At 46.8% G+C, this 16,547-nt stretch overlaps 2 protein-coding genes across 5 annotated transcripts in view; one reads left to right on the top strand and one right to left on the bottom strand.

Moving 5' to 3' along the window:
- Positions 1 to 16,547, top strand: part of RASAL3 (RAS protein activator like 3) — a 140,730-nt gene that overhangs the window by 9,355 nt on the left and 114,828 nt on the right. The gene's annotated exons all lie outside the window — the stretch shown is intronic.
- CYP4F22 (cytochrome P450 family 4 subfamily F member 22) overlaps positions 5,352 to 16,547 on the bottom strand; it is a 35,470-nt gene continuing 24,274 nt past the window's right edge. For all 3 annotated transcript variants that reach the window (XM_082204948.1, XM_082204949.1, XM_082204950.1), the window contains exons 7-13: positions 16,037 to 16,304; positions 14,230 to 14,296; positions 12,557 to 12,686; positions 10,233 to 10,366; positions 7,782 to 7,846; positions 7,033 to 7,115; positions 5,352 to 6,146 (exon numbers count right to left, since the gene is read on the bottom strand). In XM_082204948.1, coding sequence (XP_082061074.1) covers positions 5,969 to 6,146; positions 7,033 to 7,115; positions 7,782 to 7,846; positions 10,233 to 10,366; positions 12,557 to 12,686; positions 14,230 to 14,296; positions 16,037 to 16,304 — 925 coding nt within the window. In that variant the 3' untranslated portion in view covers positions 5,352 to 5,968. The remainder of the gene's footprint in view (positions 6,147 to 7,032; positions 7,116 to 7,781; positions 7,847 to 10,232; positions 10,367 to 12,556; positions 12,687 to 14,229; positions 14,297 to 16,036; positions 16,305 to 16,547) is intronic.

Raw genomic sequence — 16,547 nt, 5'->3', positions numbered from 1 at the left:
GACACTCAGGTTACCACCACAACTCCTCCCTCAACCCCACCTTTTTGTGATGTGTCAATGATGTAGTTCTAGGGGTGTAGTTTGGGGGATTAGTAACTAATAAAAGTTGGGGTCTTCTTTTGTTCTGTGCTTCCATTTTGTTTCACCTGGTGGCAGGTGGGAGTCTGTCGCGACAGTCTTCAATAAAGACCAAGCCTACTGGCTGCTGTTTGGCTCTGGTATTCCTAGTGTTCTTGTTTTTTTGTCCAAGGGAGCCCTCGGATTTCTCCGTTAACAATATGCACCGTTTCAATTCAGATTTGCACAGTTTCACTCTGATATATGCACATGCTTTTAACTCTAGGCAAAGGTGCAGCCTTTGGTTTTATTGCAACATGTTAATAATTTAAATGACTTGGTCATTTGGTGTTTTATCTTGTATTATCACAATTGCGACTTTATTATACCACTGTGGCAAAATAACATTTAGAAGAAAAGTAATCCTAGAACCATAGGATTGTATAGAGTTGGAAGGGACCCTGAGGGTCAACTCCTGGCAATGCAAAGAATCTCTTGCCTGTTACGGAAATTAGCGGGGGGGGGGCACATCTTTAAAGTTGTTAAATGTTGCAAATATTATGCATAAATGTATCCTTTCGACTTGACAGCTCAGGGAAGTTACCTAACTTTTAACAATCATATTAAATCAACTCCTTTGCCAGTTTCCTCCATTTCAACACTACTTTGCCCTTGGAAAAATGACGGTTTTCCCTGCCACCTCCCCAAGCCTGAGGACATGTATACACACCTCCTACCCCAGGAAGTGCCCAGAGGTGACAATTGCTGAGCTGATTGTTGGCCAAGGAAAGCCTAATCCCATCACCAGACTTGCCAAGGGTTCTATTGTACTTTGGGTGGTGGTATTTCAGAGGTGTTTGCCTATGCTAATCTTATACCTGGGTCTTGCCCTGCCATGTCTGCTTGTGCTAATCTTGTACCAAGGACTAGTCTGGACATGTTTGCCAAGGTTAAACTAGTGCAGGGGTCTGCAACCCGCGGCTCCGGAGCCACATGTGGCTCTTTTACACCTTTGCTGTGGCTCCGGGGTGGATACTAGCGAGGGGAGGAGGCGCATTGTGCGCCCCGACACTCCCCACTGTGGCGGGCGCTGTACTGGCTGTGACGTCGCATGGGGGCGGTGCGTGCGTTAGTCACGCACCGTTCCGACGTCACCTTCCCGCCCGCTACATTGTAAGGGGCATGTACGCTGGTCACTGTTTTGAAGGGGAGTGAAGAACACACACACACAAAAAGGTAACTTGTTAATTTAACGTTTATTTCTATGAGGAGGTGTAATTCTGAGGGGTCAAACAAAGAAATAATAAAAAAGTGACAAAAAAGTTATTTTTATAATGACGAGTTTTGCGGCTCCCAGTTTTTTTCCCCTTCGGAAACGGGTCCAAGTGGCTCTTTTTGTCTTAAAGGTTGCAGACCCCTGAACTAGTGGAACCCCTCTCTACCCCTCCCCTTTTGTGACATATCAGTGATGTAGCAATAATGTATCAATGATGCTGTACGAATTGTAATCTGGGATATGGTGGGAAAGTTTTAAAAGTCATTGTCACCCCATCCTCGGGGTTCAAAATTGCTCTTTGAACCTATTGCGCAATAAACTTTGGTCTACAGCTATTTGCTCCGGTTGGTGGCTGGACTCCTTCCTTTATTCCGCAGGGACTCGCGGGCTCTGCCCAAGGAGCTGGGTGACTGAGCAGCCTCGCACCTAGATTTTTCCGTAACACAGTGGAACTCAGACGTGCCTGTGTTTTATGTCTGATACAGGGCCAGATTTAGGTTTGATGAGGCCCTAAGTTACTGAAGAGACGCGGGTAGCGCTGTGGGTAAAAGCCTCAGCGCCTAGGGCTTGCCGATCGAAAGGTCGGCGGTTCGAATCCCCGCGGCGGGGTGCGCTCCCACTGCTCGGTCCCAGCGCCTGCCAACCTAGCAGTTCGAAAGCACCCCCGGGTGCAAGTAGATAAATAGGTACCGCTTACCAGCGGGAAGGTAAACGGCGTTCCGTGTGCTGCGCTGGCTCGCCAGATGCAGCTTTGTCACGCTGGCCACGTGACCCGGAAGTGTCTCCGGACAGCGCTGGCCCCCGGCCTATAGATGTGAGATGGGCGCACAAACCCCAGAGTCTGTCAAGACTGGCCCGTTCGGGCAGGGGTACCTTTACCTTTACCTTTACCTAAGTTACTGAAGGTAATGGGGCCCTTTATATGTCCAGCTGTCCTTCGTCAACAACAAATTGTCGCTGTTTTTTGTGTTGAATATATGATATATGGTAGTTTATGGACCTAATAGGTATCTAAAGCCATTTGCACATAACAAAATATGTATTTTATCAAAGTAATTGTTGAACTGAAATTAAGAAGAAGTATATTAATAATGAGGGGGACGTGGGTGGCGCTGTGGGTTAAACCACTGAGCCTAGGACTTGCCAATCGGAAGGTCGGTGGTTCGAATCCTCCCGACGGGGTGAGTTCCCGTTGCTCGGTCCCTGCTCCTGCCAACCTAGCAGTTAGAAAGAACGTCAAAGTGCAAGTAGATAAATAGGTACCGCTCCGGCGGGCAGGTAAGCGGCGTTTCCGTGCACTGCTCTGGTTCACCAGAAGCAGCTTAGTCATGCTGGCCACATGACCTGGAAGCTGTACGCCAGCTCCCTCAGCCAATAAAGCAAGATGAGCGTGCAACCCCAGAGTCGGTCACGACTGGACCTAATGGTCGGGGGTCCCTTTACCTTATATTAATAGTGAAATACAATTAAGAAGAAGTATATACACCAGTCCATGCAGAATATAGGCATCCTATATATAGAAATGAGCAAGCCAGTGATATTTTAGGGAGCAAGCTAGCAGGCGGGCCCATTACTTACAGCAAAATAACATTTAGAAGAACAGTAATCCTAGAACCATAGGATTGTAGGATTGTAGAGTTGGAAGGGACCCTGAGGGTCAACTCCTGGCAATGCAAGGAATCTCTTGCCCAATGTGGGGATTGAACCCACATCCCTGAAGTTAAGAGTCTCATGCTCTACCAACTGATAAAACGTTTGGTACCACATAAAAACACATTCGGGGTAACAACAAAGATTAAATGGCCCCTTTAAACTGTAGCAGGAACCCCCCCACCCCAATCATTCTGTTTGTACAAACTTCACACACACTACATACGCCACATTTCTGTTATAAATTCATAGAAAAATCAACCATACATCGGATTTGTACTGTTCCATTTTTATTTTATTCCATATGACAAGGACTATCAGAGGGGGGTGGCTTGGTTCTGGTCAGCCATAATCCCTTCACCATCCCAGCACATCCACAGGAGCCCTGCCCAGTTGCTATGTCAACCCTGATGATCCCAGACAGAAGACCATCAAGATCACAAAGAACTTGCATATGGGAGTGGATTCAGCATGGACTGTAACAAAGGACAATGACCAGATCTTCCCTCTGGGGGCAGGAAACTGCAAACTCCCCTTTGTCTCCTGGAAGTGACTCATGGGGAGGGGGAAAGCCAGGTGACAGGACACTCAGGTTACCACCACAACTCCTCCCTCAACCCCTCCTTTCTGTAATGTATGCATGATGCCAACCCCTTCTGTAATGTATGCATGATGTTTCTGGGGGTGGGCTTGACCTAGAGGATGGGAATTTCAAAAGTTTTTATAAGGTCTTGCACACCATCTTTCTGGGTCTTTCCTCTCTCCTGCAAGTGAGGGGAACACCCTGTTGCAACAGTTCAATAAAGGCCAAGCCTACAGGCTGCTGTTTTGCTCCAAGTTATCCTGGTTGGTGTCTTTGTTTTTGTCCAAGGGAGCCCTCGGATTTTTCTGGTAACACCACATAAAAACACATTCGGGGTAACAACAAAGATTAAATGGCCCCTTTAACCCAAACACCGGTGCTCAGTTGAATACTGTACAGTACTTATTTGGAGACAAGACTTATTTGGAGGCAAGGCACACTGTACTCCCCAACAATGCACAACCGAGATAAAAGATTTGTAAAAAGAAGCAGCAAGATGGTGGATCTATAGTCGTTCACCTTCCGCTTTACCCTTTGCTCTCTGGGTGTGGAGAGGTGCCCTTTGCTAGGCTGATTGCTTGGATAGATGACAATGATCGATTTATATTTTCTCAAAGGGAGGTCTGGGGACACTCTGGTTAATAATCTACACACAGAGTGGGATCTGAGATAAGTGGGAGAAAATGACCTGCTTTAGCTGGACCTAAATCAAATCCTCAACAAGCTACTTAATACCCTGGTATTGATTTCAGTATCCTTTCTCCAAGCATTGAAACTGTTGTTTTCTGATCCAAGGTTCAACCACAACGTGTGTAGAACCTATGGAATTTGCCCAGTGATGCCAAATGTAGCAAACATTTCACTAAACGTGCTGCAGGGTGCTTATTTCTTGCAAAGGTGAAGGACCTGCAAATTTCCCAAGAAGGATTTGTGCGGTACCATAGAGACCAAACTATTTTGTGGCATGGGTTTTCATGAGGCTAAGGCTAGCGCGCTTCTCAGATAGCTTGGAAAGAACTTCTAAAAGGTGACATTTCGGGGACTCACCAGGTGGGCACTTTTTAAAGGTTTTACAGCCTCCATTTCCATGCTTTTCTTTGCTGCCTGCTTTTTGCTGTGTTAAAACTCAGCTGCCATTCTCTCACCAAATAGTGCTTGGGTTGTACTGCAGTCCCCTCCATGTAGGTTTTTTTCTAATGTTTTTGTACTTCTGCAAAACTTGGGCATCCCACTACACCCCCCGCCAGCCAGGAGACACCTCCATCTTCTGTGTGGACTGTGGCTACTTAAGGATTGGCACTCACTTCTTCAGAAGAGAGAAATATTTTCTCTTTCATGCAAAAACATTTCCAATTCTTAATAAATGTCAATGATTTTGAACTTGGATTTGAAGACTGGAAAAAATAGTGGCTTATAGAAAATAGAATAGGTAAAGGTAAAGGGACCCCTGACCATTAGGTCCAGTCGTGGCCGACTCTGGGGTTGCGGCGCTCATCTCACTTCATTGGCCGAGAGAGCCGGCATACAGCTTCCAGGTCATGTGGCCAGCATGACTGAGCCGCTTCCCGCTCCAGTGGGAAGATAAACGGCATTTCCGTGCACTGCTCTGGTAGTTGGATGTTAATAAGTGAATACTGTATTTAGGTGACAGAGAACCAGAAGTATTTCCATTTTCTTTTCTCTCTCTTTTTCTTTTCTCTTCTTTTTGCTCCTGTTCCTTTTTAGGTTAGATTTAAAAATATTTCTTTTATTCTGGTGTATGAGAAAAATTGTAATGGGCATGAATGTTATATATCTTTTTATAAGTATCAATAAAAATATATATTTTACATAGAAAGAGAAGGAACATGCAAATTTTTCAAGAAGCAAAGCGACTATACTATTTTTTTAGCACTCCCTCATCCAAAGGTTGCAGGCCCTGGTCTTCTCATGATCAGGACCAAGGGGAGCGAGCACTCAACCAACATGAAGTGTAAACAAGGGAGCCTCTTCCAACTGAAGCCAAAGTTTGTTTGCAATGCCAGCCTTCAGATGTGCTCCTTTACAACTCAGGAAGTAGATTCTCTTATTGATACCAGGCAGGCCCTATGGCCAGAGTTGTGCAGCAAACTGCTAGGGAGAGGGCGGATCTTCTATGCATGCCATTATCTGTCAGGGATCTACAGCAAAATCAAAACTGCATTTTATGGTCAAGACACTTCATCTTTAATGTAGCACAAAACTATTGCTAGCGCCTTGACGAAGGCCAGACAGAAATGAGGGCTCAGAGGCAAAGGCAATTGAGTCGTGCCTTCCGTGTCGTTTGAGGCAGAGGGCTCTCTGGCCACCATAAATCTCTTTGCACATTACAGTGCAGGCTGAAACGCTGGAACAGAGACTTCCAATCTGGTGCATCTCCCTGATCACTGCTGGGTACGCACTGGCTCCACCTGTAGCCACAGTCCATTTTCTGCCCGTAGAATTAATGCTGGCAAACGACGCACTGCTTGGCTCTCATCCAGCCTCACCACAAACCTCAGGAGGGTCAAGGCCAGGGCCACCTTCAACTCCGACATAGCAAAGTTCTGCCCGATGCAGTTCCTGCAAACGGAAAAGAGGTCAGTGTCATGGAAGGCTCCCCAACATTCCTTCCCCCACCACACTGCCAAGAGGAAATACAGTGGTACCTCGGGTTACAGACGCTTCAGGTTACAGACTCCACTAACCCAGAAATAGTACCTCAGGTTAAGAACTTTGCTTCAGAATGAGAACAGAAATCGTGTGGTGACGGCGCAGTGGCAGCGGGAGGCCCCATTAGCTAAAGTGGCACTTCAGGTTAAGAACAGACCTCCAGAACGAATTAAGTTCTTAACCCGAGGTACCACTGTACCAGTAATTTCCGGGGAAATCTGGACGTATGGCAGCCCTATCGTCATGGCTAGTAGCCACTGACAGCAGTCTCCTTCATGGTTTGATGTTATGTGCCCATAGATGAACTGTTTACATTTTTACAGATCAGCACTGGAGAATTCTATCCAGTGATAACTCCCCCTTTCACACGGGGACCAAAATAAAATCAGATGTCCCTGACTGCAAGCTCTTTCTGGGGGAATAACTGCAGAAGGAGAAGGCTTTTCATAGCATCAGAGCTGGAAGGCGCCATGAGGGTCATGGCATGCAGAAATCTTTACATCCCACATGGGGGCTTGAAACCACAACCCTGAGATGAAGAGTCTCATGCTCTACTGACTGACCTATTTCGCCTGCAGCAGTTTCCTCCATGAATTTGTCTAATCCTCTTTTAAAGGCCTCCAGGGGAAGGGGGTTTGAGAGACTGACTGCACAGCATGAAGAAGGACTTTCTTCTTCCAAGAAGAAGTGACCACTGTCAGTATCATTTAGGCCAGAATATCTCACGATACCCTGCAGTAGCCGACAGTCTAGAAAATTAAGACCTGGCTCCAGGAGGCTCTGAGTTCTCTGTTACCTGGGTCCCGCTGAGAAGGGCACGAAGGCCAGCGGCGACTGGTTCTGCAAGGCCTTTGGTTCAAAGCGGTGTGGGTTATAGACCTATAAGAACAAAAATAGACTGAACTTATGGGTGACTGGAAAGAAGGTAGGTAGTCATGTTGGTCTGATGCAGTAAAAATATATATAAAAAAAGAGAGGGACGTGGGTGGCGCTGTGGTCTAAACCACAGAGCCTACGGCTTGCCGATCAGAAAGTCGGCGGTTTGAATCCCCATGACGGGGTGAGCTCCCATTGTTCGGTCCCAGCTCCTGCCCAGTTAGAAAGCACATCAAAATGCAAGTAGATAAATAGGTACCACTCCAGTGGGAAGGTAAACGGCGTTTCCAGGGCTGCTGTGGTTCACTAGAAGCGGCTTAGTCATGCTGACCACATGACCTGGAAGCTGTCTGTGGACAAATGCCGGCTCCCCCGGCCTATAGAGTGAGATGAGCGCGCAACCCCAGAGTTGGTCGCAACTGGACCTAATGGTCAGGGGTACCTTTACCTTTAGCACCTTAGAGACAAACTAAGTTTGTTCTTGGAATAAGCTTTTGTGTGCATGCACACTTCTTCAGAAGAAAGAAGAAGCGAGGCAGTTGGGAGTAAAAGAAATTAGCAACACGACCTACTGAGTCCTCCTAGAGGAGCCCCCACGCCCAGGAAAGGGTCCCAAAGGATCCCAAGGGAGAGGGGAAGAAGCAGAAAATACACAGCAGAAACCGATACCTCAGGCTCTGGCCAGACGGCAGGGTTGTGATGGGTTCCGAAGATACTGACCAGGCAGATGTTCCCTGGGGAGGGAAGAGTTTCTAATCAATGTGTGGATATGCACACCATAGAGAATGTCATGCACAAGGTGTTAGGTTGTTGTTTTTATTCTGATTATATATGTTGTGATCTTTTCTGTGAACCGCCCTGAGACCTCTGGGTATAGGGCGGTACATAAACGCTATTATTATTATTATTGTTGTTGTTGTTGTTGTTGTTGTTGTTGTTGTTATTATTATTTTGGAGCAGAATAATAATAATAATAATAATAATAATAATAATAATAATAATAATAGGAGAATAATAATAATAACAACAACAACAACAACAATGGACTATGGACACAGCTTAAGAGCTGCCGTTAACTCTTTGCAATGGTACATCCTGAGCAAAAATTGCTCCACATCTCTGTTAGTATTGCCGGCTCTCAATGAACTCGGGATCTTCTTTTGGCTGGGGCAGTCGGGGGGCGGGGCGGTATCTGTGTACATCATCATCATCATCACCATTTATTATTTATAACCCGCCCACCTGACTGGGTTTCCCCAGCCACTCTGGGCGGCTCCAACAGAATATTAAAAGCACAATAAAACATCAAACATTAAAAACTTCCCTAAACAGGGCTGCCTTCAGATATCTTCTAAAAGTCAGATAGTTGTTTATTTCCTTGACATCTGGTGGGATGGCATTCCACAGGGTGGGCGCCACTACTGAGAAGGCCCTCTGCCTGGTTCCCTGTAACCTCACTTCTCGCAGGGAGGGAACTGCCAGAAGGCCCTCGGAGCTGGACCTCAGTGTCCAGGCTGAATTATGCCGTGTTCTGTTCATGCAGTGGGGCTTCGCTTTCCTCACCTCTCTCTGCACACCCTCAACATCTTTTCCAGGGGGTCAGCCAACCATCTGGAGCAGATGTTAGGGGTGAGCAATGGTAGCAGCCACGTCCGAGGCATCCCACCCACCGGTTCGAGCACAAGACAAAGGAAGGCCAGCAGTGGATCCAGAGGCCTAGCTTGCTGCGGTTACAAAAAGAGCCAACACTGCAAGCTTCTCAGTACCATGGTATATTCAGTGGTATGTTCCAAGGATTAACATACCATTTACTTGTCGCGGGTAATCACCCGTGGAGCATACCATCATGAATGCTGCTGTTAAGTGTCCTTGATTGTCCTTTTGGTGGAAAAGCAAGGTAAAAAGTCAAAACAAAAATGTTTTTATGTCACCACCACTTAGGTCCAGACTATATATCACCAGGGAGACATGACAGCTTCTCTGAGCCATCTCTCCCTTGTATCTTTTTGTTAATGTGCACTTGAAAATGCACAACCTGATCCCACCATGTGTTGCCTGATCTCCTGAAAGTGGAAGCCAAAGAAGCAGAGCAAAGGAAAAGGAAAACAACTGAAACCAATTAATGAGGCTAAATTTCTTATTAATGTCCTTTCTCAACACTTTTAGCAGTGAACGAATGATGGGGGGTTCCATCCCCTCCCCCATTTTCTGATACGATTTTGCGTCAAATACAGCTTCTGATGAATCTTACAACTTGTAATTATAAATTAACCTGGACTGAAAACATGTAACTCAAAGCATTTGAATTTTTTTTACATTAAGTACAGTTATACCTCATGTTACATTTGCTTCATGATACGTTTTTTCAGGTTCCGTCCGACGACCCGGAAGTACTGGAAAGGGTTTCCAGGTTTTGCCGCTTGCACATGCGCAGATGCGCAAAATTACATCACGCGCATGCGCATAAGCGGCGAATCGCAACCCGCGCGTGCACAGACACACAGACACGGATTGCATTCTTTTCAGGTTGCAAACGGGCCTCCAGAACGGATCCTGTTCGCAACCAGAGGTACCACTTTAAATGTGTACATAAAGACTTCACGGTATAAGAGTGAGCAAGCCAAACAAGCAACCCAATTCCCGCAGGACATTCTGAAATACGGACTTAATTCCCTACCGCCAATTTGAATAGGGCTCATGGCCTCCTGCCAACCTAGCAGTTTGAAAGCATGTCAAGTGCAAGTAGATAAATAGGTACCGCTCTGGCGGGAAGGTAAACAGCGTTTCCGTGCGCCGCTCTGGTTCGCCAGAAGCGGCTTAGTCACGCTGGCCACATGACCCGGAAGCTGTACGCCAGCTCCCTTGGCCAATAAAGCGAGATGAACGCTGCAACCCCAGAGTCAGCCATGACTGGACCTAATGGTCATGGGTCCCTTTACCTAGGGCTCACGGCATCTCTCGTTCTGACAGGGCAGTAAAAATACAACAGCACAGCAGCACCTTTGACCCCAGACTGCCGCTGCTGCAGGATGTAGCAGTGAGGGAGGGGTGGAGTCTACCTGCCAGGTGCTGGCACAGGGCGTGATGCCAACTGGCATGGGATGGGCTGAGGCCCGGTACCTTTGGGGATGGTCTTTCCATCAGGAAGTTTCACATCCTCGGTGCAGCGGCGGGAAATGGCCGTGACTGGCGGGTGGAGGCGCAAGCTCTCTTTAATGCACATAGTGGTGAAAGGCATCTGGGACAAGTCTTCCCTGAAAAGAAGAAACATCACTGTTACTGTTTATGACGGCCAGCTGGCATCATGGCATCACGGAACCATAGGGCCGGTGCATTATAGCATCTGTGCGCAGGACTACAGGTGGCAATCCCTCTACTCTTTCTCTTCCTGCCCTAGGGATGTGGCGTGGATGTTGCATTCTGGGGGCCTTGGTTGGGAACTGTGGCGTTTGCCTCCTAGGTGGGTCATAAGGAAAGGGTTAAAATGAGTGTGATGTGATTGGCCAGGGAGAATGCAAGGGGGGAGTAAAAGTTAGAGTGGGAGGTTTTGAAAGTCAGTGGAGGTTTGGGTTGTTGACAGTTGAGGTTTGGGAGTTTAGAGTTGAGGTTTGGGAGCTGAAGAAGGAAGAGGGAGGAATAGGCAGTGGGTTGGTAGAGTTGTATTGTGAGAAAGAGTGAGAGGAATTGGTAGGTTGAGTCAGATAGATAGTTGGAATAATCAGTTTGGAGTTGTTAGGAACTAAGATTAAGAAACTGACAAGAGAAAAATAAACTGAAACCATACGCTTGTTCCTGCATTTAAAAATAAACTTGATTATTTGTTAATGTTAACAACTGTCTGGACTCTGTGTGTCCCTGTGAGAAACGGGGTGGTGGCAGTGAAGAAAGTAATCACAGTGGTGGCACAGGGTCAATAGACTGTCAAACGTCCAGGGTCTCTGTGTGATCGCCACAGGAACATGTGGGAAACTGCCACAAGATAGCCTACCTTAAGGCTGCGTTGACTGCACTGTATTGTTCTTGTTGAAATAGGTGCCCCTCGTCGTGTTCCCCTTTCCCTCACTTCAAAATAGGGAATGAGAACAGGACCGGTGCCAAGCAGACACACCCTTTGAGCATTTTCCCTGCAGAAGCACAAATAATGGCGCCTGCAGACTTTCCCTATATAACAGAAACAAGTTCTTTGAGATTTGTAGGCAAGGCTTTGTGCTTGTCTGTCAAAATGCTGGCTCTACAGCAGTGGTCCTCAAACTGTGGGGATGAGCTGCCTTGGGATGCTCAAAATGTCAGGGGAAAATAAGAGTCTTGAGGCAAAAGGAACCTTCTTTCCATCAAAAGCATAGGCATACTTGGGATGGATGCCCCCATGGCAGAGGAACCACGTTGGATTTGTGAGGGTGCCTGTTTCTCCTCACATCAAATTTGGGAAGAGCTCTGCTTATAGTTCCAATATCGTTTCCCTCTGTGTGGTTTTAGGCAGGCCAGAAATACCCACTTACAGTGGTACCTTGGTTTGCGAACAGAATGCGTTCCGGGAGTCCATTCGACTCCTGGAACCGTTCAAAAACCGAAGTGCAGCTTCTGATTGGCTGCAGGAGCATCCTGCAGCCAATCAGAAGCTACGGAAGCCATGCCAGACGTTTGGCTTCCGAAAACCATTCGAAAACTGGAACACTAAATTCCAGATTTTGATCGTTTGGGAGCTGATTTGTTCGGAAGCCAAGGTGTTCAACTGCCAAGGTACGATTGTATACTCCTCTTCTCATGTTGGGTGGGTGGGTGGGGAGAATAACAGACCCAGATATTAAACAGCAGATAGTAGCTGCACAATTTTGAACACAGCACCAGATGACCAGTGCTGAGCTGAGGGATCCAGAGGTGAATTTAGAAAGGAGACATAAGATCAGATTTGAGGAGCACCACTCGGCACACCAGATTCATAAATGTAATATGCTGAATAATAATAATAATAATAATAACAATAATAATAATAATAATAATAATAATAATAATAATAATTTATTTATACCCCGCCCATCTGGCTGAGTTTCCCCAGCCACTCTGGGCGGCTTCCAATCAGGTGTTAAAAACAATACAGCATTAAATATTAAAAACTTCCCTAAACAGGGCTGCCTTCAGATGTCTTTTAAAGATAAGATAGCTACTTATTTCCTTTTAAGAAAAATTAGCACAGGAGATCTGCAGAGGTGTGTCAGTGAAGCTACGCTTTGTCAACACTCAGCCATTTTCATTCTCATTGGCAAGACTGGATGAAATGAGAGCCTAGCACTCAGTCCTCTGTGGATTACCTTATTTTCTAAGCTGTGCGCATGCAGATGGACATACATGCACAAAAACATTCAACTGCATTGTAGATGAGCAACCCACACCTGGGCTCAGTTCCACCTGCCACCCTCTTGACTGCCCACTTCATGTCCCATCACCATTCAATCTCCTCTGTCTCCCGGCCTCGCAGCAGATTCTGAATCTCTTCCCGGCACTGGTCTTGGTAGTTGGGATGTCGAGCCAGGTTGTACAGCACCCAGGACAAGCCGCTTGCTGTAGTGTCGTGGCCTGCGGGGAGGGAGAGTGAGTGTGAACTCACAGAAGAGGCATGCCTGGTTCCCTGCCTGATCACCTGGAGCTTCAGTGCAACCACAGCACTGGCTGACAACAGAAGGTCCAACCAGGGAAGATTTCTCTGGACCTGCAATTGGCTGTCAATAGTACCAAAAGTTGGAAGATCCCAACTGGAGAGGACTGAGCTGCAACCCCAAAGTAAAGCTGGAGACCTACTACCCCTGAGCACAAGGAAACTATTATTATTATTATTATTATTATTATTATTATTATTATTATTATTATTATTATTTCTACCCTGCCCATCTGGGCAGCTCCCAACAGAACACTAGAAACTGAATAAAACTTCAAACATTAAAAACTTCCCTAAACAGGGCTGCCTTCAGATGTCTTCTAATAGTCAGGTAGTTGTTTATTTCCTTGACATCTGATGGGAGGGTGTTCCACAGGGTGGGCGCCACTACTGAGAAGGCCCCCTGCCTGGTTCCCCATAACCTCACTTCTCACAGTGAGGGAACCGCCAGAAGGCCCTCGGAGCTCAACCTCAGTGAATGATGGGGGTAGGGACGCTCCTTCAGGTATACTGGGCCAAGGCTGTTTAGGGCTTTAAAGGTCAGCACCAACACTTTGAATTATGCCCAGAAACGTACTAGGAGCCAATGTGGGTCTTTCAGGACCAGTGTAATATGGTCTTGGCAGCCACAGCTGGTCACCAGTCTAGCTGCTGCATTCTGGATTAACTGTAGTTTTCGGGTCACTTTCAAAGGATCATCCAGTTGACAAATGCATCTAATCCCAGAGAGCCTTGCTCTCTCCCTCTCCACCTCACCCCCAGTTGCACATATAACCTCAGAGTCTGGTTTTTACTGAAACGAAAGTACAGTGGTGCCCCGCAAGACGAATGCCTCGCAAGACGGAAAACTCGCTAGACGAAAGAGTTTTCCGTTTTGGAGGTGCTTCGCAAAACGAATATCCTATGGGCTTGCTTCACAAGACGACAATGTCTTGCGAGTTCCTGCGGGTTCCCCCCCTTTTTCTAAGCCGCTAAGCCGCTTATCAGCTGATCCGATCAGCAGATAAGCCGCTAAAAGCCGCTAAAAGCTGCTAATAGTGCTAATCCGCTAATCCGTCAATGGGCTTGCTTCGCAAGACGAAAAAACCGCTAGACGAAGAGAATCACAGAACGGATTTTTTTCGTCTTGCAAGGCACCACTGTATTGTGTCTCAGGAAACCAGCATACAATGAATGACCTGACTCCAATGGCTGTGGATAAAGGCTGCAGTTTGTATGCAGCAGAACTGGGGCAACAGCAGGTCATAACCACGGACAGCACACAATGATGCTCCCTGGGAAGTATTTCACCTCATGGGGGGTCAGAACCCATAATTCAACCCCTCCTAAACACTCAGTTGCTGAACATGACCTGGAAATCCTTCTTGTCCTTCTGTGACTTGGGGGAGGAATTGTGCCCTGCTTGTGTCACCCCAGAGAGATACTGCAAACGGTGACAGACCAGACCCAATCCTGGCACCTCACCTTCAAACATGAAGGTGTCAGCTTCAGCTGCGATGTCAGCATCAGACAAATGACGACCCTCTTCATCCTGCAAGCACAAAGGCAGGTGTTTGCAAAGACACAAAGACCAGTTGATAGTCTCACAAGCATCTCTGCCAGGGGAGGGCACCAGAGTTAGACCACTGGTTACTGTAGCTCAGGCACCCCCAACCTCGGCCCTCCAGATGTTTTGAGACTACAATTCCCCTCATCCCTGACCACTGGTCCTGCTAGATAGGGATCATGGGAGTTGTAGGCCAAAAACATCTGGAGGGCCGAGTTTGAGGAAGCCTGGTGTAGCTCAGCTCCACACTGACTGGAAACGAATCTCTGTAATGGACTACGCAGAAATACATAAGGTGACAGGAAGGATTCGAAAGCTGCGGGACCAGAGATTCACAGAAGATTGGAACAATGATGCGAACTATTTGAAGAGCAACTGTAATCAACAAATTACGCTAGTAGGACCACAAGAAGTTTTGTAAGGAGGAATATATGAAATATTGCAAAGAAGATAGACATTAGTTATGATAATTAAAAGTACAGTGGTACCTCAGGTTACATACGCTTCAGTTTACATACGCTTCAGGTTACAGACTCTGCTAACCCAGAAATAGTGCTTCAGGTTAAGAATTTTGCTTCAGGATGAGAACAGAAATCGTGCTCTGGCCCCACAGTGGCAGCAGGAGGCCCCATTAGCTAAAGTGGTGCTTCGGATTAAGAACAGTTTCAGGTTAAGAATGGACCTCTGGAACGAATTAAGTACTTAACCCGAGGTACCACTGTATAAGATATAAAAGTATGTTTTATTATTGTTGAAAATAATACATATACAGTGGTGCCTCGCAAGACGAAAAGAATCCGTTCTGTGATTCTCTTCGTCTAGCAGTTTTTTCGTCTTGCGAAGCAAGCCCATTGACGGATTAGTGGATTAGCGCTATTAGCGGCTTTTAGCGGCTTATCTGCTGATCGGATCAGCTGATAAGTGGCTTAGCGGCTTAGAAAAAGGGGGGGAGGGGGAAAAACCAGCAGGAACTCGCAAGACATTGTCGTCTTGCGAAGCAAGCCCATAGGAAATTCGTTTTGCGAAGCACCTCCAAAACAGAAAACTCTTTCGTCTAGTGAGTTTTCCGTCTTGTGAGGCATTCGTCTTGCGGGGCACCACTGTGTGTGTGTGTGTGTGTGTGTGTGTGTATATATATATATATATATATATATGCAGGTTTTGGTGTCTTCGGGTGTCTTCCCGTGTAAGAGTCGGGGTGTCTGTGCGACGTTTCGACGAGGTCTCACTCGTCATCTTCAGGCTGGTGTTTTCGGCTTCTTGTTACTGGAACAGGCTCTGTTCCAGTAACAAGAAGCCGAAAACACCAGCCTGAAGATGACGAGTGAGACCTCGTCGAAACGTCGCACAGACACCCCGACTCTTACACGGGAAGACACCCGAAGACACCAAAACCTGCATTCCTATACCCGTGAAAATCTACGAAAGCATATATATATATATATATATATATATATATATATATATATATGGAAATGAATCTCTGGGGTTTTAGATAAGGGACCTTCTCCATGTAACGGAGATGGTTAACCACTGAGCTATGGCTCCTTCCTTTCCTTGTCCCCAAAGATTCTGGTTTACCTCTTCTATAAGCCGCAGGGTTAAGCTTTCCTAAGTTGATGCCAACCTTCCTCTTTAGGCAGGGCATCAGTTCCCATAAAACTCCCCTCTTCCATAGACAAGGAGCCGCACTGCCCCTTTCCTTGCTCTCTTTCTGCCTAGTACCTTTGCCAGCAAAAGAACATCAATGAAGTCCACGGTTTTGCCTTGCTTGGATTTGAGCCAGGCATCATCCCCCAAGCGGCTATGTGCCATTCGTCGCTCCTGAATCACATTGGCTGTGAAGCGGTGCACAGTGTCACACGCGCGGCGGAAGCGGCGGCCGTTCGTTGATAGATAGTAGAGCCAGTCAAAATGGTGGAGCAGGGCATGCTGCCGCAGAACGACAAGATTGCTGAGTTCCAAGATGGCAGCGATGTAGTCACTTGATTTCCTGGAACATATAATAAGTCTACTTGTCAGGAGAAGACATGGGAGGAAGTCTCAGCAGAAGATGTCCTTGGAGTCTGAGAACATGGCCCCAGTATGAGCAAGCAGCACAGGCCCGATCAGCTGAAAAACTCCCCAAAAGATTGAACATTTAGCAGGTAACAGTACCTGTTTCTCATTAGCACTGGAACTGCAAAAAGCCTAGGCTTTTGCTGTTAGAATGCCCACGGAGAAACATCTAGTGAAG

The sequence above is a fragment of the Podarcis vaucheri genome, assembly GCF_965113315.1.
Source record: "Podarcis vaucheri genome assembly, chromosome: 17".
Taxonomy (NCBI): Eukaryota; Metazoa; Chordata; class Lepidosauria; order Squamata; family Lacertidae; genus Podarcis; species Podarcis vaucheri.
Note: the sequence above shows the minus strand (reverse complement) of the source record. Positions and strands in the feature narration are given on the sequence as shown.